This window comes from Poecilia reticulata, linkage group LG14 (genome assembly GCF_000633615.1).
Source record: "Poecilia reticulata strain Guanapo linkage group LG14, Guppy_female_1.0+MT, whole genome shotgun sequence".
In the NCBI taxonomy this organism is placed as follows: Eukaryota; Metazoa; Chordata; class Actinopteri; order Cyprinodontiformes; family Poeciliidae; genus Poecilia; species Poecilia reticulata.
In genome coordinates, this window is record NC_024344.1 from 20,350,821 (window position 1) to 20,370,988 (window position 20,168).

The 20,168-nt window shown below is 38.9% G+C and overlaps 2 protein-coding genes across 7 annotated transcripts in view; one reads left to right on the forward strand and one right to left on the reverse strand.

Annotated features, from left to right (window-relative positions):
• igsf9bb (immunoglobulin superfamily, member 9Bb) overlaps positions 1 to 12,757 on the forward strand; it is an 89,674-nt gene extending 76,917 nt beyond the window's left edge. For 4 of the 5 annotated variants that reach the window (XM_008428389.2, XM_008428392.2, XM_008428390.2 and 1 more), the window contains 2 exons: positions 6,476 to 6,603; positions 6,754 to 12,757. In XM_008428389.2, coding sequence (XP_008426611.1) covers positions 6,476 to 6,603; positions 6,754 to 6,968 — 343 coding nt within the window. In that variant the 3' untranslated portion in view covers positions 6,969 to 12,757. Of the gene's footprint in view, positions 1 to 6,475; positions 6,604 to 6,753 lie in introns of those variants that run through there. The other variant, XM_008428396.2, reaches the window with a different exon arrangement.
• Positions 12,758 to 14,815: 2,058 nt separating this feature from the next.
• LOC103476220 (uncharacterized) lies at positions 14,816 to 18,850 on the reverse strand. 2 transcript variants are annotated; one of them, XM_008428399.1, is made up of 8 exons: positions 18,717 to 18,850; positions 17,208 to 17,763; positions 16,775 to 17,078; positions 16,461 to 16,566; positions 16,148 to 16,386; positions 15,911 to 16,069; positions 15,687 to 15,816; positions 14,816 to 14,986 (listed from the first exon to the last, which is right to left on the reverse strand). In XM_008428399.1, the coding sequence occupies exons 1-8, from the start codon at positions 18,759 to 18,761 to the stop codon at positions 14,924 to 14,926; spliced, it is 1,602 nt and encodes a 533-aa protein (XP_008426621.1). In that variant the 5' UTR covers positions 18,762 to 18,850; the 3' UTR covers positions 14,816 to 14,923. The 2 variants fall into 2 exon arrangements, with proteins under 2 accessions (XP_008426621.1, XP_008426622.1); XM_008428400.1 differs by lacking the exon at positions 15,687 to 15,816.
• Between the last annotated feature and the right edge of the window lie 1,318 nt (positions 18,851 to 20,168).

The window sequence follows — 20,168 nt, forward strand, 5'->3', positions numbered from 1 at the left end:
AGTTTTTTTTTTCTGTTGTTTACTTTTTTCTTTTTGTCAAAGTGGCTATGCATTTTACGTTCTGCAGTCTTAAGTACATTATGCATTCTGACTGATATGCATAAGCCATCCGTTATCTGAGAGATCAGGACAAAGAGGTCTCAGCAACAGGACTCGCTTGCTTGACATGCTTGAGTTCTTTTTTTTAATTGACACAATTACTTACAACTATCTGTCCAATGAAAACTTTATAAAAGAAAAATGCACCCAAGATAAAACCATCATCACAGGATGCTCATCCATGCGTGTACCAGGTTTTTATGGAGTTTGAATCCAAATAAAGACTAAGCTCTCTTATCTTGGTAAACATAATAATAGTGCCAGTGAATGGCTGGTATGTTCAGGATGTCCAACCTTAGTCTTAAATGTCAATTTACTTCACACCTATTGAGAAACGCTGTCTTGCAAAACTATACATAACCTTTAGCTTGAAGGAAGGAAAATGATATATAGTGTTGATTTTTTAAAAACCTTAATTATAGATTGCATGTGTATTCAGCCCCCCCTTAGTCAATCCTTTGTAGACTCATATTTTTTGCTCCAGGGCTTTGGGGTAATGGCTTTATCAGCTTAGATCTTTGTCTACCCTTCTGCACTAAGTAGCTCATGCTCATGCAGATTGAATAATAATTGTCCGTGAACTTTAAAATTCAAGTCTTGCCTGGGATTACCAAATAGATTAAGGTCTGGACTTTGACCTAAAACACAAGCTTTGATCTAAACTATTCCACTGTAGCTCAGGATCTATGTTTAGAGTTGTTGTCCTACTATAATTAACTTTCTTTCATGATTGTCTCGTAGTCAGCTACATCTCTCTTTCCATCGTCTCTGACTTCTTTGTTGCTGTTGAAGAAAAAACATTCCCATATAATGCTGCCACTACTTTGTTTTACTGAGGAAAAGGTGTGTTCAGGGTGATGTGCATTGTGTACACATATTTGCACATAGTCCACAAAGTTCAGCGTTGGGTACAGCTGACCACAGCACCTTCTTCCATGTGTTTGCTGTCTCCCACGTGGCTTATGGCAAACGTCAAACGAGAATTATTGTGGTTATCTTTCTACAAAGACTTTCTTCTTGCTTCTTCTACATAAAGACCAGATGTGTGGAGTGTCTTGTTAACAGAATCTCCTAAACAACTTGTGGATTCCATTAACTCCTTTGGTGCTACAAAGGGCTTCTTGGCTGATTTTCTGATTGATGATGTCCTTGCCTGGCCAGTCAGTTGAAATGGACAGCCATGTCTTGGTATGTTTCAAGTTGTGACATAACTTTTTCCATTTTTAATATTCTTTTAGGACTCTGGTTTGATCCTCTCCACATCTTCTTTTCTGACCTGTCTGCTGCTCCTTGGTCTTCATGATGCTTTTTGTTGACTAATGTTCTCATAAACACATGAAGCCTGCATAGAACACCCAAAATTTATGCTGAGAATAATGACGTGACTTTTGAAGATAATTGGTTGCTCTGGATTTAATTGAGTAAGGAGGATAATTAATATACTTATCACACTTTTAAAAATATTGCTTGTACTTTATGATTTTCTTTCCTCTTCCTATCTTTTACTTTAATTGCTACTGTATGTACATGCCTAATAAAATATATTCAGGTTTATGGTGGTAATGTATGGAAGAGTTCAAGAGCTATGAATATTTTTGCAAGGCACTGAAGTTGTATGTTGTGGTTTATAGAAATAGGTGGGTTTTTTAACCTCACGTTTATATGTAATTATAAAAAAAACATTGAACCAACAGTTAAAACGTTACAGATATTTCCATAGTGGTGATATCTATGAAAAGCCTCCAGTCACCACAGCAACAACTCAGTTCCACCAAGTAAAAAGTCAACAAGCCACACCCTTATTTTTTGTCTGTGCAGCAACTAACTGCCTATAAACCTGGGTTGTGAATTTGAGCGCTGACTTCAGACCTGAACTATGTGGCAAGTAAATAGGTTATGTTTTCCTAAACTTTTACGTCAAAACACAATGCACTCCTAAACACGGCGGTCTTGACATTGCTTTGCTACAAACTGCATGGTCAGCGTCAAGCAAGACTAAAAAAAATAAAACTAAAAACCCCACAAGAACTGCATGTCAAGAACTATACAGTAGTTAAATGTGTACCTCATTTCGTCTTGTTTCCTTTAACCCATTAGTCTACCATTTACTTCATTGAACATTTTTTACCAGGATGGAATCAATCATTGTTTGATTGTGCCAAGTTTATTCGCAGGCAGTTTACCTGCCTGTTTGAGCTGCCCCCCAATAAAACTGACTGTTGTGACTTAAGATCCTTTCTGATAGCAGTTCAGCTATAAACATGTGAACTTTTCATATTTATTGAGCGAGTGAAATAAAAAATAAGATGACATAAAAACAACGAACTTGTTGAGTTTTGCTATCATAAAAGATGATTTGCCTTGAACCTTGCTTTGCCTCAAAATGCATGGTGTTTTCAGACCAGGTGGTTGGAGAATGAAAGGGGTGCAGGCTATGACTTGTTTAAGGCAAGTTAGATTTTCTTCTGGGAACTCCAAGACAGCGGCGTCAGATTTTAGCTTTTGTAGGATTTCTACTCCCACAAGTGCTAGACATGTTTGTTTTAGTTGTGTATTTAACCAGAACGCCTTGCGCTAAAGTGCGTCTCGTGACTCTGGATTGGTCTCTGGGCCACTTGGCATTCACATATGCATTCAAACCGCATCAGAGTCCACTTCAACCAAACCGAGATCTAGGTTTGTAGGCGAACCAGAGTTCACTTTTTTGATCCGCATCCCATGTTGATTGCACATTTAGATTTCTAGACAAGTGAACTAAAATTTGATTAAAGTGGAATAAACAGGGTTCGTGTGAATGCACCCTGTCATATCACCACGTCACATTTTGCTGTTTTTAAAATTTCGTTGTGCTGTGTTGCACAATGATAAAAGAATTTTGATTCTTCTCATTCAGATTTGTTCTGCAGACCCATATCACCCTTATATACAGTAAATGGTGGTTGCAGTTTCTGACTTCTTCTCAAGGTGGATAAGAGGGAGAATTCATGTTGGTGAGTTAACTTTAGCTCTTCATTCTGTGCCAATACCTCATTTTTAGTGCTAAGCAATGAGGAAACGAAAGGATGATTTGGAAAGGGCTTTAGATTAAGGTTCCTATAACAACATGGTGGGAATTGCCTCTCATTAAACTGAACCTTTAAACTCATTCAAGATCCAACATTCATCAAGGTTTTAAGGTAGATCCAGCTGTTTTTGCTGTTATTGTGAACCTGCACTAGTTTATCACATTCTAAACACATTGGATACTAACATAATCGTTAGTATCCAATAGATGATGGCACAGAATAGCTTCTGCACAAACTAAAGGGAAATCGCTGAATCAGCTTATTCACTGTCAATTGATTTCTTTTAAGTAGTACTAAATTGTTGACTCATCGGTTTTTCAGAAGGACCACACGTGAGCAATTAAAGACGTACAGGTCGTCAATATGGGTCAGCAGTTTTCAGGTTTGAACCATTTTCATGACTCATTGTGGATAAGAAAATGGGTGAAATACATATAAAAATTGTTGTAGTAATAATAATAATAATGAATTTTTTTGCACAATGCATCTAATTTGATTGCATTTTTCCTGCAGTCACACTAATTAGGTGGCATCAGAAAAGTCATCTTAAAACCCAATATGCTGTTCCATCCACCTGGTAATACAAGAACACTGAACTCACCTCTGTTGGACAGCACCAATATAACAGATCCCCTTACTGCCCACAGGGAAAAGGGACAGTATGCTGTAAACTCAACTTTTTTAGCTTTACATCATCATATGATGTTACTCTCTCATCAAAAACACACATGGAGATTTGCCTTGATTCTTTCATGCATGTTTGAGAAATAATTAAATTTCCCGTGGCAACCAGTCAGCCGTGCAAAGCGCCTGGTTGGACCAAGCGCCACCATTGAGGCACAGCTCCGCTTCAGAGTCGCAGTTTTCAAACTTCTGAGCTTCCTACTCACAATGCAGCCCTCCTCCATGACTCTCCCATTCAGCTTCTTCAGACTAGCCAGCAGCAATTAGCAAACACCTGGTGGGACTGCGCATCTGTTGAGCTTGTTATACGAGCAGCTTCTCAGTGAAATGCTGGTAGAAAAGCTCTTGAAGGGTTAATGGAGGAATGATGACTTCTGAAGGCGGAGTTTCAGAAAGAACAAAAGCTTTTAAAGAGACAGAGGCCCAATTTCAAGGCATTAAATTGCTAGGTCACATTTCTCTTCAGTCATATTTGTTATATATGTATTTATATATATATATATAGCATTTTTTTTATAACAACTGAAGGTAACATAGTTACTTGATTTTAAACAGAACAATATGCCTGGAAAATACAAAATACTGCCCCTTTAATATATAAAGCCTTTGTAATAATTTAATAAACTGTATTTTAAATAGTAAGTCTTCTGATATCATCAGCTGGTGAAACGACTTGTGTAACACTGTCTTACCTGCTTACAATTTCTGATCACAGATCTCATGTACATGCAGGTGTTGAAAATAGGACTTCTATGTTAGACTGCTGGAATTCAGACATCTGTTTCCAGACATAACGATACAGTGACATTTGTAGTTTCTCTGCACTGCAGACCTCTGCAAAAATTTCAAAGTACAACAAAGAGAGAGTCAAGCATTCAACTGGTACGATTTGAAACAACTCATTAGTTGTAAAACCCTGGAGAACTTTCTAATTTATCATTTTTAATATTAAAAATTTTATTTAATTTAATTTCCCCTTGGGATTAATACAATAGTTTTAATGTAAATTATGAGATACATATTCATGTTTACTGCTAAAACACTACATAAACATAGATAACCCGGGCATAGATTGTTGCGTCTGTGTCACCTTTGGCTATGAGTCTCTTCAGCTGATTGTATATGTATTTTAAATTTTTTTTACATTTCCTAACAGCAAAATAGCGCGTTGCTCGTTTTTGGCAGTGATGAAGCACATTTCTAAATCTAAACTACTATGCTTAGCAAGTTGTTTTTTTTATACTGTTATGTAGAAAATACAGGTGATTCTTCCCAGGTTCCAAAAAGCTACGGAGCAACAGAAGTCTAGATCAGCCTTGAGCCCCCACTATTTACCGAGACGCACTGCTGGTGGACACAGGGATGTTATACGCTGCGTAAAGCAACCGTGCGTTAATTTTAATAGTCGTTAAGTTTGGACTGCAGAACAGATTTCTCTGTGTCCGGCCGTAGATACTCACCTACTTGATTTTATTCTAAGGAACAAATACTTTGCAGAAGTCAGGCACTAAAGGGGTCAACGACACCCTAAAAATAGACTGAAGTGCCCAATGAAGTGCTTTTGAATGTATTCCCCTTTAAAGTCATGTTCCATGTGCAAACTGCCATGCATGCCATTGCTAAATATTGCTTCTCCGTTTCAAAATCAAAACAATTATATGGGAAAAAAAAAAAAAAAATCTTGTTACATTTGTTGTCCTGGTGCTTCGCTTTTCTTTGGCTTATTTTTCATTATGTGACTGTTCCTGAGTAGTCATTTTCCCCTCCCGCCATCTCTCCCCCTGTCAGCATGGTGAAGCCCATTGTAGACAGTATCCATGTCTATGAACACATATTGATGATGCTTTGTCGCTCAGCTGTGTTTCTCCCCCCTCTACTAACAGCGTTTGGTTTCTCTCTGCAGCCACGGTGGGAAGATGGCCTCTTTTGCAATGCTAATTGTTTTCTGTGTGTTTGTGGCAGAAATCTGTGGGCTGCCAAACTCTATGTGCCTCCATAAACAGGAGGTAGTTGGTGACAAGCTGCCAAATATACTCTACTTACCAACAAAGTCTATGCAACTGTTGTTTTCAGAAAGCCACTGCGTCATTTGCACAGTAAATATTCAACTACAAAAGTGTTTTTTTGCATTTAACGTGTCTCATTATTGAAAATCTTGTTGAACAATTTTGCTCTGAAACCAACAGTTCAAGACCTGTTTAAATGTCGTATTGATGTGTCCTCTATAAAACATGACTCAGTGATCTAATCTGCACTGTAGGGATAAACTGGGGGGGGCTAATATTCAAGATGTAGGTTTTATTAGTATATATGTAAAATATGGATTACATCGTTCAGTGAAAATACTTTTGACCAGATGTTTTCTAATTAAGCTAAATGTATTTGTGTTATTCCAAATGATATCGAACATTGTGATAGTTGTAAAAGCTCATCTTCTGCTGGATGTCAGGGTAAAGTCTTTAAGGTTACTTAATGAGTTGTATCACTTTTAGTCCATGTAATAGTGCTGATTTTGGGGTTTTGGGGCTTGGGGGGGTTGTGCTCTTCTTGATGCATAAACACAGTGCCCTGACCACGATCGGCCCAGAGTTACCCGTGTTTTCCCTTTCTCTCTTCCCTTCATTTAGAAAACGTCGAGGTGCGTCGAGTGCCCATTTGGGGTCTGAGAGGAGTGATGCACTGAGATACCAGCGCGTTAGAAAGGCCAAGAAGATGACGATGAACAACAATAACTCAAAAACCAGAAAGAAAGCAGGTATGGACAGTTTTCCACACCTGATAGAGGTAACTAAGGACGAACAAGTGACTGGATTACAAATACAAGGCAACCTAGTAGAACCAAAACCTAGCAACTAGACACAAGATAGGCAATTTTCCAGGTTGATAGGCAATTTTCTTCCACCAGGTGTCTCCACCTCTCAGACCCAGCAGGCCTACACCTCTCAGGTACTCCAGCCCGAAGAAGCGCTCTACCTCTGCAAGAAGAAGAAACGGCCCCTTCTTCATGACCCGTATGCTCGCTTTTCTGCTCTGCTGTACCGCCGTCCACCACGGGAGGACCAGAAGGCCATTTTAGCAAGCATGGACAACATGGACCTAGACCACGCCACCTTCCTCTGAAAGGCCCCAGGGATGAGGTCACAACTAGGGACAGGCTCCCATTACCATTCCATCAATACGCTGCAGTTAGACAAGACAGCAAAGTCAGTGGAATGTCTTTATTTCCATTATCTACAAAATGGAGTATATGTCAGAGTACAGATTTAGTGCAATCTGTAGGTTCACACTTGTTTTATTGAATCTGCATTCATCAGTAAATTGCTGTTGACAATAACCTAGAGTACTCTAGGGTATAAACTGAACAAAGACTTCTAAATCTAAACATTTTCTAGTAAAAAATTATATTCTAGTACAAATCAGTTTGTCTCGGTTTACTTTAACAAAGAGTAGTACGGAAGAGAATCTAGAGTGATCTCCCAGATTGGAGTTGCAGCTGTAAGATAGTTCCTGTGGAAAAAAGTCTGGATGATTTGTTAAAAAAAACGTACTGCTAAGGGACGCGCCGAGACACAAACGTGTCCTGCATCATTTTAAATCAGCTAGTACATCCTCCTGAAAGTGATTTTACTGATTTTGAGATTCCAATTGAACATTTACTCCAGTGCAAAAGTCAACATTTTACAAACAAGTGGCGGGACTTTAATCATTCAACACAGTTTCCCCCAAAGTTGTTCCGGAGTCCCCTTTATTGAGAGAGTCTAAATGACTGATGCTAAGTTGAGCTGGGTCTGTTTTCCACTGACTCCGGTCTCCCTCCCACACCTCCGTTTACAGGTCCTTCCAATGAATTCTCTGCCTCACATTTAAGGACGATCTTACTTCCTACCAACTTTACCTCAGAGCAGACGAGACCACACAACCGCCGGAGTCGACCAGCTCAGCTCTTTGACTTCTCCTGTCCAAATAAGAAACACTCTTTCTTCACTACTGCAATGCTGAAAATGTACCTTTCCTCTGGTTTTAAAAGGGGCCATATATTTCCTATCCAGCTAACCTACATCAGAAAATGCCGAAGCTAACCAGAAGCTGACATTCTCAGCTTTTCTGCTCTGCTGTAAATAATCAGGACAGGAACTCACTTGTTTTAGGAATGTCAAAAGAAATGAAAAAAACAAAAACCTTTAACTTATTTCCTCACTCTAAGCTACACTCTTTATTTGTTATAATCCAGTCCACTGCGATGCATTCAAAAGGCAAATCAGATGTGGAGATGTGGCATTTTCAACCATCACCATAGAAATCGTTACGTTTAGTAGGAAGCAGTACACATGCTCCGTTTACAAGAGCTTCTGCTTAAACAAGTGCTACTTTTGTCTGACAGCTGTTTGCACTGGAGCAAAAATCTCATCAGTTTCATTACATTTGCTTTTTCTGTTTTTTTGTGCCACTGAGGGCTCCAAATTCTGTTGAGAAACTCTTTGCCAAAAGTTTTATTTAAAATTTGAGTAGATGTTGGATAGGATTTTGTACCTTGGTCTATCAGTGTAAACATAAAGAACACACTGTTTTCTTTGGCCTGAAAAATACCGTTTTGCCTGTTTTACTTACTTTTTTTTTTTTATTGTGCTCCATTTTCTTTGTATTTTCTTCTTATGCGAGTTGATCTGTGTTCAGAGAAAAGCAGAACACATTTAAGGTAAAACAAAGTGAGCCAAAAAAGTTGTGTTTAGCTGCATTTTCCACTGGCATTAGCAGAGCTTTACTGTTTATCTGCGTTTTGTTTAAAACTGCATGAGAACGAGGACACTCAAAAAGGACTTTTCATTTACAACAAGGTGCCATAACTGCATCAACTGCATCCTACTCTGCATATTCTGCTGCTAGATGGCGCTCTAACTCACAAACGGTGGACATGCGCAGCAACAATTAACCCGACATTGTCTTTTTTTTTTCCTTTCTTTTTTTTTTTTTTTTAACCTCAATGGTGCTCAGTTTCTTTGATTTGTGCAAGTACTTTAAAATCTCACGGGGACATTTGCTGTGAAAATGTCTCATGTCGGATATGCATTTTATTTGATTCTTTTCTTAAGCTGCTGGTCCTACAAAGCCTTCAGACGTTTGTCATGTCTATCATTTTCATTTGTTTGGTCTGGTTAAGGTATTTCCACAGTACATGCAGATAGGAGTGCTAACCGTGGGCTAATCGGGAAAATATATATAAAAAAATGTATAATGAAAAAATATGACAAAATTTCATTTACATTTTCATAAAACTAACAAGAAAACTGTTCAAAAAAGATGCACACATGCAGGTCACATCTAAATAAATTAGAATGTCCTGGTTTCACAAAGAGTGATATATTTCTATTTCTATAATTATGGCTTAAAGCAAATGAAAACCCAAATATATTGAATTTAACAAATCCCAGCAGAGGAAAATAAGCTTTGATTGTTAAAAACCGACAGCGTGCAGCTGATGATCGCAGAGCAGTGACGTACAACAGCTGTCACAAACTGGTTTTGTTGGGGACACTAGATCAGTACATCCCTTCTAAAGATGGGTAGACCCCTGAAGTTGATTGGTGAGTTGCTGAGAGCTGTAGAGAGCAGAAAGCTTCCCTAACAGCGTCTGATGTTAAAGAATGAGGAACCAGAGGCTGATACGCTGTACTGATGTAGAAATTCATACAAAAGGAGATCCATCCAGTTACTGACTACATGTACCGCACAGTATAAGAACAAACTTTTTAACGGGACCAAATTTCTGCATTAAAAACATCCATTTTGTTACTATTATGTAACACAGCAATTCTGTTTTACTAAATTTTTGGTTTTCATTTGCTAGAAGGCATAATGATCAAAATGAACAGACAGTAAACAGTAATTTACAACGTATTGATTAGGATTTAATGAATCGCTCATATGTTCTCGTGTTTTGGGTTAAAATGGAAACGTGCCTCCACAGATGTCATCTAGTGTGGAAATAACTTAAAATTGATCACATATATGTCTGTATGAACAAATGTAAATCCTCAATCTTGCTTCAACGTTACTACTATTGTCAACAGATAGATCAAGCAGCAACAGCTCGTCAACGGCTAATCATTGGCGATATCCTTTAGCGTTCTGAGGTATTCTAAGGTCTAGCTCAAACACAAACACTGTCTTCACATTCTGATGTGACGGTGATTGATCACAGGTGCTTCAGCAGTGGTGTCAAATAGGGGCTCTTCAATCAGCTATAGGTGCTACAAGAGGAGCTGACAGATCCTTCCAAAAAAAAAAAAAAAAAAAGAGGACAAACCCTCACATCTGGAACTGTATTTTTCTAGTTCTTGAGGGGAAATAAGAGGATGTCGGAAGTCCTAACTGGATTCAAAATCCCATCGGGAAAGAGAGCTAAAACTGGTCAAACTGATGTTGCCACCATAATAAAAAATTATGTATTGCTGTTAAAAGAAAAAACAGGGTGTCTCGGATTCCCTTTTGCTTTGATTGACTGTCACAATCGACTCCTTTTGGGAGAGAAGGGGTTGTGAACCGGATGGTGGGATTTCCAGACACATTTGAAAACCTGCAGCAGTCGAAGCAGACATGAGAGCGATGCGTATGAATTTCCTAATTGAGGCGTGGTTATATTTTACAGTATGACAGTTTAATTGTGTCATATGAGATAAAGCGAAACTGTTCTCAAAATACTGAAAACCAGACTACGGTTAAAATCGATACAAATTTCACATAGCCTGCATTAGCACCAAGCATATATGTATGCACTGTTTGTACGTGTTTGGTATTTACACAGCGAGGTTCTTTTAAAATCCAGTCTGAAGGGCATGTCGCATCAGAACTTGTTTCTTTGAGTTGTAGGTTTGAGGTTTCGTTTGTCCTGGATGGCAGATTTGGACTAAATAAGCTGGACGTAAAGCGGCAGCTACAGTAACCGCAGTTAAGATTCATTAACTTAAATAGAAAGGAGGGACGGTTTTTCATTCTTCTTCCTGTTAGAACACTTAACCATCCAGGAGATGAATCTGTCTCCCAGTGATTCTGCTATTTTTGTATAACCACGAGAATCATATAAAGGTGTAGAATTGCATCCGCTTTGGATGTCTCATGACGTTGTCAGTCGATTGACTTTAAAGCTGTAGTCGTGTTCTTCTACAGACTACAGCTTAGTAGTGAAAGAAAATGACAAACCGAAATAATCCCACCGTCTTTCTGTAGTCTCAGCTGGAATGCTGCTAAAGAAGAAGCCGGAAGGGAGACAGTTATTGACGTGAAATCTGACTATCGACAGTGAAAACGTCTGCAGTTTCACCAATAAAGGTTTTGATGTGACGTGAGTAGAGTTGGTAGATCTGAACTGGAAAGAACCACACTTCAAAAAGCTATCCCTCTAGAAATCATGAAGACTAAATATCACTTTTGTATAAATTGAGAATGATTAAAACACGAACACATGGGTACTAATTGATGCTGTGATTGTTTTTTGCCACATTTAATTGTAAATTGATTTATGCCAAGTGAAATTGAAGGTTTAGAGACCGGCCTGTTCTAAACGAAAGACTTGTGTTCCCGAAAGTCTGACAGCTGCTGGGTTTAAAAAAATAAAAAGATGAATTAATGCGTGTTGAACACCTGCAGTAAGACGTAGCCAGTTTGATCCGACATATTGTCCCGAAGCGCAGCCGTCAAACATATTCAGACTGATCCCATCGGTCTTTGCAGGATGCAGACATTGGCGACCTTTGCCACTCATTGCTGTGGCAACAGAAATCTTGAGTATTGATCAAAAATGTCCAAGCTGGATAGCATACCTAAATGCATTTTAGATTTATAATTCAGGCTAAAATAAAAAAAATGTAATACTGTGTAAATATCTCAAAAGAGCTTACCATAAGATATATATATCTATATATAAAAATATATATAAATATATTTTGTAGAGGAAAACATGATGCACATCAGAACTGAGAGTGAGAACTGAGTAGTGTGCGGTCTACTTCAGTGACACGGCGTAACATGGTGTGATATCAGTGTCTTTACTGTATGTGAGTGCTTAAAAATGAAATACTAGAAGTTAGCGTAGGAATTTAATATCAATTTATTATCATAGAGAGAAGACGGCACTTGCGTTGGAAGCTAGATTAACGGGACGGTCCTTGTTTTCAAGAATGTAAAAGTCAATATCCTATTATTTTTGTACTCATACGTTGCTTTGTACCGTAGCAATGCAGAACTGTACACAGAGTAGAGAAATATGTCGTCTATCTAAGCTCCTGAGTTGTTCAGAAGAGAAGAAATTGGTGCACCGAACTGTACTGTATATCTTTTTGTCTACAAAAAGATCCTCACGAAAAAAAAAAGAAAAAAAAGACGGTAAATTAGTTTTTATAGTGCGTGTGAATAGCAGATATACCTAATTATTTATGGGCAACACCTTATCATACTGATCATTGATTTTCCATAAAAAACTTAGTTTGTTCTGCTTTTTTTCCCCCTTTTTAAAAAATATAAATATATATATATTTCTCGGCATGAATTGTAATTTATTTTCCATTCTGTGGTGCTCTCCGCCTGTAGAAGCACTGTAGATCCAAATGCATTTTGGACAGCTCCACATTGAACAAAAGTTTTCCAACGTGATTGTTTGTGTTTGCAGTGAAACACGCAGCGCTTCTCGACGATCCAAATCTGTCAGTCTAGTTCCGGCCCGGAGCACGTGCAAGTTAGCCAACGTCTATCCGCGCCTTCTGCTCGAAAGTGGAGGTGGAGCACCGCAGCAGCTGCTAATTGCTGCACCGCGCTCTCAGTTCAGTGCTGTAAATTGCCAAAAGAAAAACAAAAGAAGAGACAACCATCAACTTCATTATAACAACTGGTGCTATATATATATATATATATATATATAGATATAAAAAAAAGCGAAAAAAAAAAAAAAAAAAAAAAACAAACATCGGTGGTGCTTTTTTTTTTTTTTAGTTCTTTGTTTTTGTCCCTGCTTCAGACAAAATGTAGCTACACAATCCTGTACTGTACTGTAGATCGCTGTTTGGCCGGTCGATCGACCCGCTGCACTCACATGAGGCAGAGGTGTTGGGAGTTTTTTGTTTTGTCCTTTCAGGGAATTCCAAGATCCAATTAGACAAACTTCTTGGAGGGGCACATTTTAAAGCAACTAACTTTGATAGATCGTTGATTTGAATTGACTTTCTTTTTTGTTTTGTTTTTCTTTTTGGTCAGTGCTTCTTCTACATCAGCCACATGGATGGGTGCAAATAGTATCTACACATTGTCTTTGGTGCTGAGCGTAATAACGTTCACATTCGACTTTTGATATTTTAACCATTAAAAATCCCCGTTAGAGGCTTTCGAGCACGTCAAAGGAAGTGAGTTTCCCTGCGGGTGTCGTCACACGGCTCGTTCCAGATCGCGTCGGAAAGTTCTCGCGAAACCAAACTTCTCCGAAAACCCACGGATAGATGAACCGCAAGTAGTGAAAACGGAGAAAAACATCATTCTGTGATTCAAATCTTTGTCGTTACTGCCTTGTTACAAAAAAAAAAAAAAAAACACAGATTCAATTTATCAGAAAATGATTGTTTTTTGGGTTTTTTTATGATTATAAAATGCAATACAAGAGGAAGGAGAACAAACTAAACTCATATCTTCTAATTGTTCTGTCTTCCTGAGATGAGTTGACTTGTATTTAAAACATAACTAACATTATTTTTTTCATTATAGGCATAGACAACTCTGTACCTCAAAATATCTCTTTATGGAAATCTGAAGTCCTACATGTGTTCCTTGTACATTTTTTGTTTGTTTTTCACCTTTACAAAGTCCATCCTCATGACGCTTTTTATATTGGTTTGCACAAACACTAATAGGAATGTATGGCTACTGTAATTCCTGCTCACCCTTCCCACCCTTCCCTAAAAAGTGAAAGCAACTGAATTCAACAGTTTTTTGTATTTGAAATGTCTTGGTATGCTTGTTCTAGTTGTATATTCAGAATGGTGTATATTACATCGGTTTTTATTTAATAAAATGTTTAAATTTTCTAACAAGAGTGTTGGATTTATTTCATTAACTCAGATCGCTGAACGTTTTATGCGGTCAATTCAGCTTACAGATTTTCTGACTGATTTCAGTAGAATTTTCTTTCACAGCTGAGAATCGCATACCTGCTGTAACAAGTTCACCTGCTAACATTCACGGTCTGTAAGGTTAATTAAACCAACTGAGCACATCAAACTCTTGATGGCAAGTTGGCTTTATGGGAGTAAACGAACAGGCTGACCACTACGGGGCGGTAATATCATGTAAAAGAGTTTGGACCATTCATATAAAATGAGATTATGAGTTTTGAAAAGACTATTCAATGTTGACTTTATTTTAAACAAGGCACTGTTTATACTTTAACAAACAAAAGTACAATATCTGACTTTTTAAATGAATAGAAATTTCTGATTACTTAATTGTCAACAAATAAGCAATTTCCCCTTGAGGATCAATACATCTGATTCCAACCGTTTTCATTTATAAATCACAAACCCAAAATGGCTCCAGAGTATTTTTAAGATTAATGTTATTATTACGATTCTCCATAATAATTTCTGACAATGGAACAAATGAAAAAGTTCCTGAATAGTTTTGGGATGAATAAAATAGGTTGTGAAACAAAAGGGGAAAACTGACTCAATACAGAATCAGAATGATTATGATTACCATCACTTCACCTGCCATCCAGCACCTATTTGCATATTTTTTTTTTGTTAATAGTATATTAGTACTGTAAAATTGTGACAATATATAATGGTTTATTATGCCTCTTCAAACAAGACATTCTTCCAAGCTAAATTTGAGTGTAACACAAAAAAAACTTGAAACTTTTTCTTTGATCATTTGTTCAGTTGGTTTAATGATTAGTTGGTTACAGAAAACCATCTTCCACTGTCACCGTCTTCTCTGAATTATTTTTAATTGGACCCTTGTCTGTCCCTGGAACAGTCTTGTACAATTAAACGACAGACATTTATTTTTTCCAAGGGAGCGGTCTTCTTTTTGCAGGATCAGCCTTGCTCAACAGGGCCATCTGCTGGACAAATCTCTACCTCGGTTCTTGTCCATTCAGCCTGCACAATAACACGATGCTTAGTTGCAAATGAAAGTACAGAATCGAGTATCTCAGTACTAAAACATGACTTATAACAACACAATAAAACTTTGTCATGCCTTTTCATATGTCTAGTGAAAGTAAATAGGGATTTATAAACTACTCCACTTCTTCTACACTAACCTGGTTTGCCTGAGACTTTTTTTTGACCAACTCTCTTTAAAAGCTTTCTTAGAATGGCTGGATTTAAACTGCCGTTAATTTACACGCAGGCTTAATTATTAATTAAATTACTTGTAAAGGCAACAAGTGGCAGAGAATATCCAAAAGCCAACCGGAGAAAAACGTTTTAGGGTAGAAAAGACATTTGAGAGTATTTGCAGTAGTGAAGATGAGGCTTTAAAATACTTTGTGTTGGTCTGTGAGATAAAGGCATCAAGGTTTGTTTCCACAAACCTTGATGCAAACCTTCGACAAAATGTGGAAGGTTTGCAGATTAGATAGAAAACTGAACTTGACTTCACTGTTTTACATGTAAAGATCAGGCCATAAGACAGGATTAGACTAACTGTACATAAACTGGAAGCATTTGTCTTCTGAAACATTTTGAGACGACATTTCCAGCAAATATGGGTAAAAACAAAAAATTTGAACCGAAAGCTTTGGCGCCGCACTATAGTTTAAAGTGTAAAAGGAGTTTGATTGTTAGCTGGAAACACCTTTTGCCGTCTCATCCTCTTCAAAAGTTTGACCAGTTGAGCCCTGGCCTTAGCGGGGACAGCCTTCTGCCACTGGACCATAAACTCTTTGTGCTGAGCAAATTCCCACAGCATTTCCTGCCCATGATTCCTGTACAGCAATACAGTTCCCAGGTAGTCTCCTAAAATGGCCAAGATACTGATACGTATTGCACAGTCAGCGTTTCTTCCAGTCGAGAACAAACCTGACTTCAGGATTAGAATCCGCACACATCTTGCTGACCGCAATAAGGAAACCTCCTGAAAACCTCCTTCCTGCTTTCAGAATGTAATCCTCTCCGGTGATGTTTTTCAGCTGGTGGACGTGCTGCGCCGCGCTTTCTCTCACTGCAGCACAGTGATGACTGAAGGAGGACAAAGCCAGAAAGATGTCTCCGTGAGATGCTGGTATGAACTTCCTCAGATATCCCAACTCCTCCTACCTCAGGCCTGTGCTGAGCAGAACATTCAGAACCTTAGCAGGACTGCAGCCCTTCACCAGTGCGTCCAGAGCCAGATTAGCTCTCTGGTGAACAAACTCGTTGTTGGTCTGTGCCAGCTTCAGCAGCAGAGCGTCGCTGGTCCTTTCTGCCTCGGGGTCCATTGACTTTCCCAGCTGAGTGTAGAGCTCCGCTATAGTGTCAATGACAGCGCCGGCTAAAGAAGGACGCTGGTTTTTAACCTGCAAAGGAAAAGGAAACAATCTGACGTTAGAAAACTGAAACCCAGACCAGCGCTGAGAAAACATGTCTACACCTCCTCTGTCAAGACTCGGCAGACTTCATGCAGTTTGGTCTTCAGCTGCTCTGGGTGGTGCTGTGCCAGATCTGCGACAGATTTCATTCCGTCCATTTTCTTTTCCCTGCGTTGAACAAAGATTATTAGGCTGTTGCTCCAACAACAGAACTCTGTTTCCGATACTTGTCCATGCCAAGGTCTCTCGAACAGAACTACCTTTTGGGAAACCCAAAGACACTTGGTGGCCCCCACTTTCAAAAACACTGCTTTACAGTATAAACGGTGTAGAATAATCTCCCTGTGGAGGTTTGGTAGTGTTGCTGCTGTCATACCAGTTGTGGGAGCTGAGCTGTCTGAGCCAGGGGGGCGCGCTCTCTGACGTATCGGTCAGGGGTGGGAATCTGGTCTTTCCTGTCATGATGTCAGACTTTGGAGAACTGAGAGTTTTCTCAAGGAGAGGTCCCGTTCTGTCAGTTGGTACGAGCTCCGCAGGTTGCGCTGCGACGATAACCATCTTCTTCGAAGAGGTCAGCGGCTGAGGCCAGCCAGTGCGGTCGAAGTGGCGCTGCATTCTTTGTGGTAACGGCTCCTTTTCAGCTGTAGCTGACTGAAGTTTGCATCCAGATGCTTCTTTGTCTTTTCAGAAAAAAGAAACAAAAACAGAGTAGCTACCTTCCTTGATGTAATGTAACCTCCGTCAGCTGATCTCATGTCAGATATTTCTTACATGAAAGAAGTTATCTTCAGTCTATAACCTGATCTTACCTGCTTTGCCTATTATCACTGGGAGGCGAGACTGTCTCCTAGGTTTAGGTCCCGGGTGAGGAGCTGGGGCGAGGATTGAGCTGGGCCAGCTCCCCAGATTGGTGGAAAACCTCATCTCTCTGGGTGTGTGTGTGTCTACAGGGCTCAGGGTTTCCACCATGTCCCCGCATTCACTCGAAATGTTGGGGAATGGATCACCCTGCGCCGCCTGACCACCTGGAAGCTGCTTCTTCTGAAACATGCAATCCTCCTCATAACATATCTGCTTGGTGTCCTGTGTCTGGCCATTTTTGTCCTTCACGTTCGAAGTGTGTTTGACCTTCTTTCCTCTCAGTGACGATTTGGGGAGCGGTGAGAGGCTTGCTGGAAGCTGAGGTGTGGGGAAGGTGTCCTGCAGTCTGTCCAGGACAGCTTTGCTGCGGGCTGTTTGTGAGGCACACAGTCTCTCGACGCTCTGGATCAGAGCCGCCCTTTTGGCCTTTTTAGCCTTTCCAATCTCGACAAACCAGGACTGATGAGAACCATCCCTGTTGCTTTGGTCCTCTGGTGCCTTTGACTGTAAAATTCACACCAAAGTTTTAGTAGCAAGTTTACATCCACTTCTCAGGAACATTAATACAATATATATTTTATGGGAGATTGAATCAGTTTCCTGTGTGAATTTTTGCTGTAACTTTCATATGATGGCTATATTTTTTGTGGCAAAGTTTGGAAACTCTAGGAACACAGTTTACAGGAAAGCCAGTTTTACCATCAGTGTACATAAATACTTTTCATTAAAATAATCAACACTAGACTGCAGCTTGCTTCTGACAACATGGACAACCCAAAACTATTTCTTAAATCAGCAGTTAGATGACTTGTGGAGACGGGTTTTAGAATGGATTGAACAGTAGCTGTTTGAAATGGTCTTCTCAAAGTCCTGACTTCAATGCTACTGAAAATTGAAAAATGTAATTTAAAATGTGAATTCTAAGATGGATCCGGGCCAGATTATTGATCAGCTTTAATGAATAATTGTACAAGGAAGAGGACCAAATATCCAGAGAAAAGGAAACACAAGAGTGCATTTACATGTATCTTACATGAGTCTGGATGTACAATTTTCATAGGAAATATTCACAAATAATTTAAACTTGAGCCCTAAATTCTTACTTCTAACAAATCTTTGCAGTATAAAAAAGTAGAAGTCGACCAGCATCTTAATAACCCAGGGGCTCAAGTGATTTGTATTTTACTATATTATATTTTTCGACTTTTAAAAATATAACAGTTTCTCCTCCAACATATTTCACTTTCCTATCCAGTTGTACATTTTTACTTTAGTTCATGCTAATAAAACTGTTCACTTATTACCTCATTTCTTTTGCTGTTGCTCGTATTTAAACTAAACCCAGAAATATATAAAAAACATTTTAACTTTGAAAATGTACGTTTCTAGTTTATCGTTTTGCATTTGTTATTTCACATTTGTCAAGCAGAGAGGGCGATAGAAAGTTAGCCACGTACCTCAGTGTCTCCAGAGAAGCTGCTTTCTGATTCTGGACCAGGCATGGGGCAGCCGAGCAAACAGACTGAAATCACTTTCAACAACAAAACCTCCAGGAATCAATGCCGGGTAAATAGAATGAAATGTTTGGGGGAGGGGGGGCGGGGGGGGTTAGTGCTGTTTTTCTTTTTTTGTTTTTTTCCATGGCAACACATGATGTCACAAAAAACTTTTGTTTACTTTTAAATATCATGTTTTTTTAGCCATTGTAGTCCGGTGGTTTCTTCAACCACCAGGGGGCTCTCTAGCAGGAAGTGAATCATTAAAAGTCAAAATTGTAAATCAAAGAAGAGCGCGCTAATTTTCATTTAGAACAACCACATGCTAGCAGCAGTCACGACGGAGAAATGTTTTCAAACTCATATCATGCAGCTTTTAAGTTGAGGGCTGTCGATCTGGCACTACAAGGAGGGAAACAGAGTTGCTGCACTTAAGTTCGGTGTGAACGAAACCATGGTTCGGCTTTAGAGACGGCGTGCTGCGTCCAGCAGATTTATTAGGACGCAGCCCTCTCCTGGGTCCTAATGGAAAACCGAGAGCAGCTTCTAGTTTTTTTTTTGGTTGTTTTTTTTTTTTAAATTGAAGGTGCTAGTATGGTGCACTCTATAGTCCGAAAAATACGTTAATTGGTTTTAAAAGATTTTTTGAAAATGAATTATCTGCAAATAATGCCATCTTCGAGTGTCTCTGCTGTAGTAGCGACTAGCGGCGTAATCATGTAATTTTCTTACCACTAGATGGCAGTAGGTACAGAGCATTTTACATTAAAACAAGAGAATTAGTGATGCATGAATGTTACAGGTAGCGGTGAGAGCATCGTATCTAGCAAGACTGTGATGACAGTGATGGAAAAGACAGAGAAGCTCAGCAGTAGTTGGAAAGAACATGAGTCCATTTCCCACAGCATATCTGTGTGAAGTGAGCTTCTCAAGCCTGGTTACTATAAAAACTAAAAACAGACTGAGAGATGTTGAGGAAGAGCTTTGTCTTTCTTCAATTTCTGCCACGAAATCAGCTCGGTTTTCATCCAAACATGCACAGGTTTCACACCAGGTGGGTAAAATATACAGATATTGACATTTTGTACATGCAACTCTTCATATTCTAACAGTGAATATGAAGTGAAATGTTTCCCAAATATTATTGCTTCTTTCAGAATAAGAATTATTTTCTGTATTCCGGCTAAAAGAATGCTTGTGGATTAGTTTGTAAAACACTGACTTTTTCTACAACTTCTTTAAATTTAACTCCACAGTGTTGTGGTACTGTTCAGGTGTATTTTTGAAGTGAATATGTTAAGTGCAATTTGAAATAAGAAATGTGATAAAAATACATTTTTGTGTTTATTTGATTCCTATTCAAGAGACTTTGATAAGAATTACTATAGATGTGATATAGGCGGCTACAGAGTA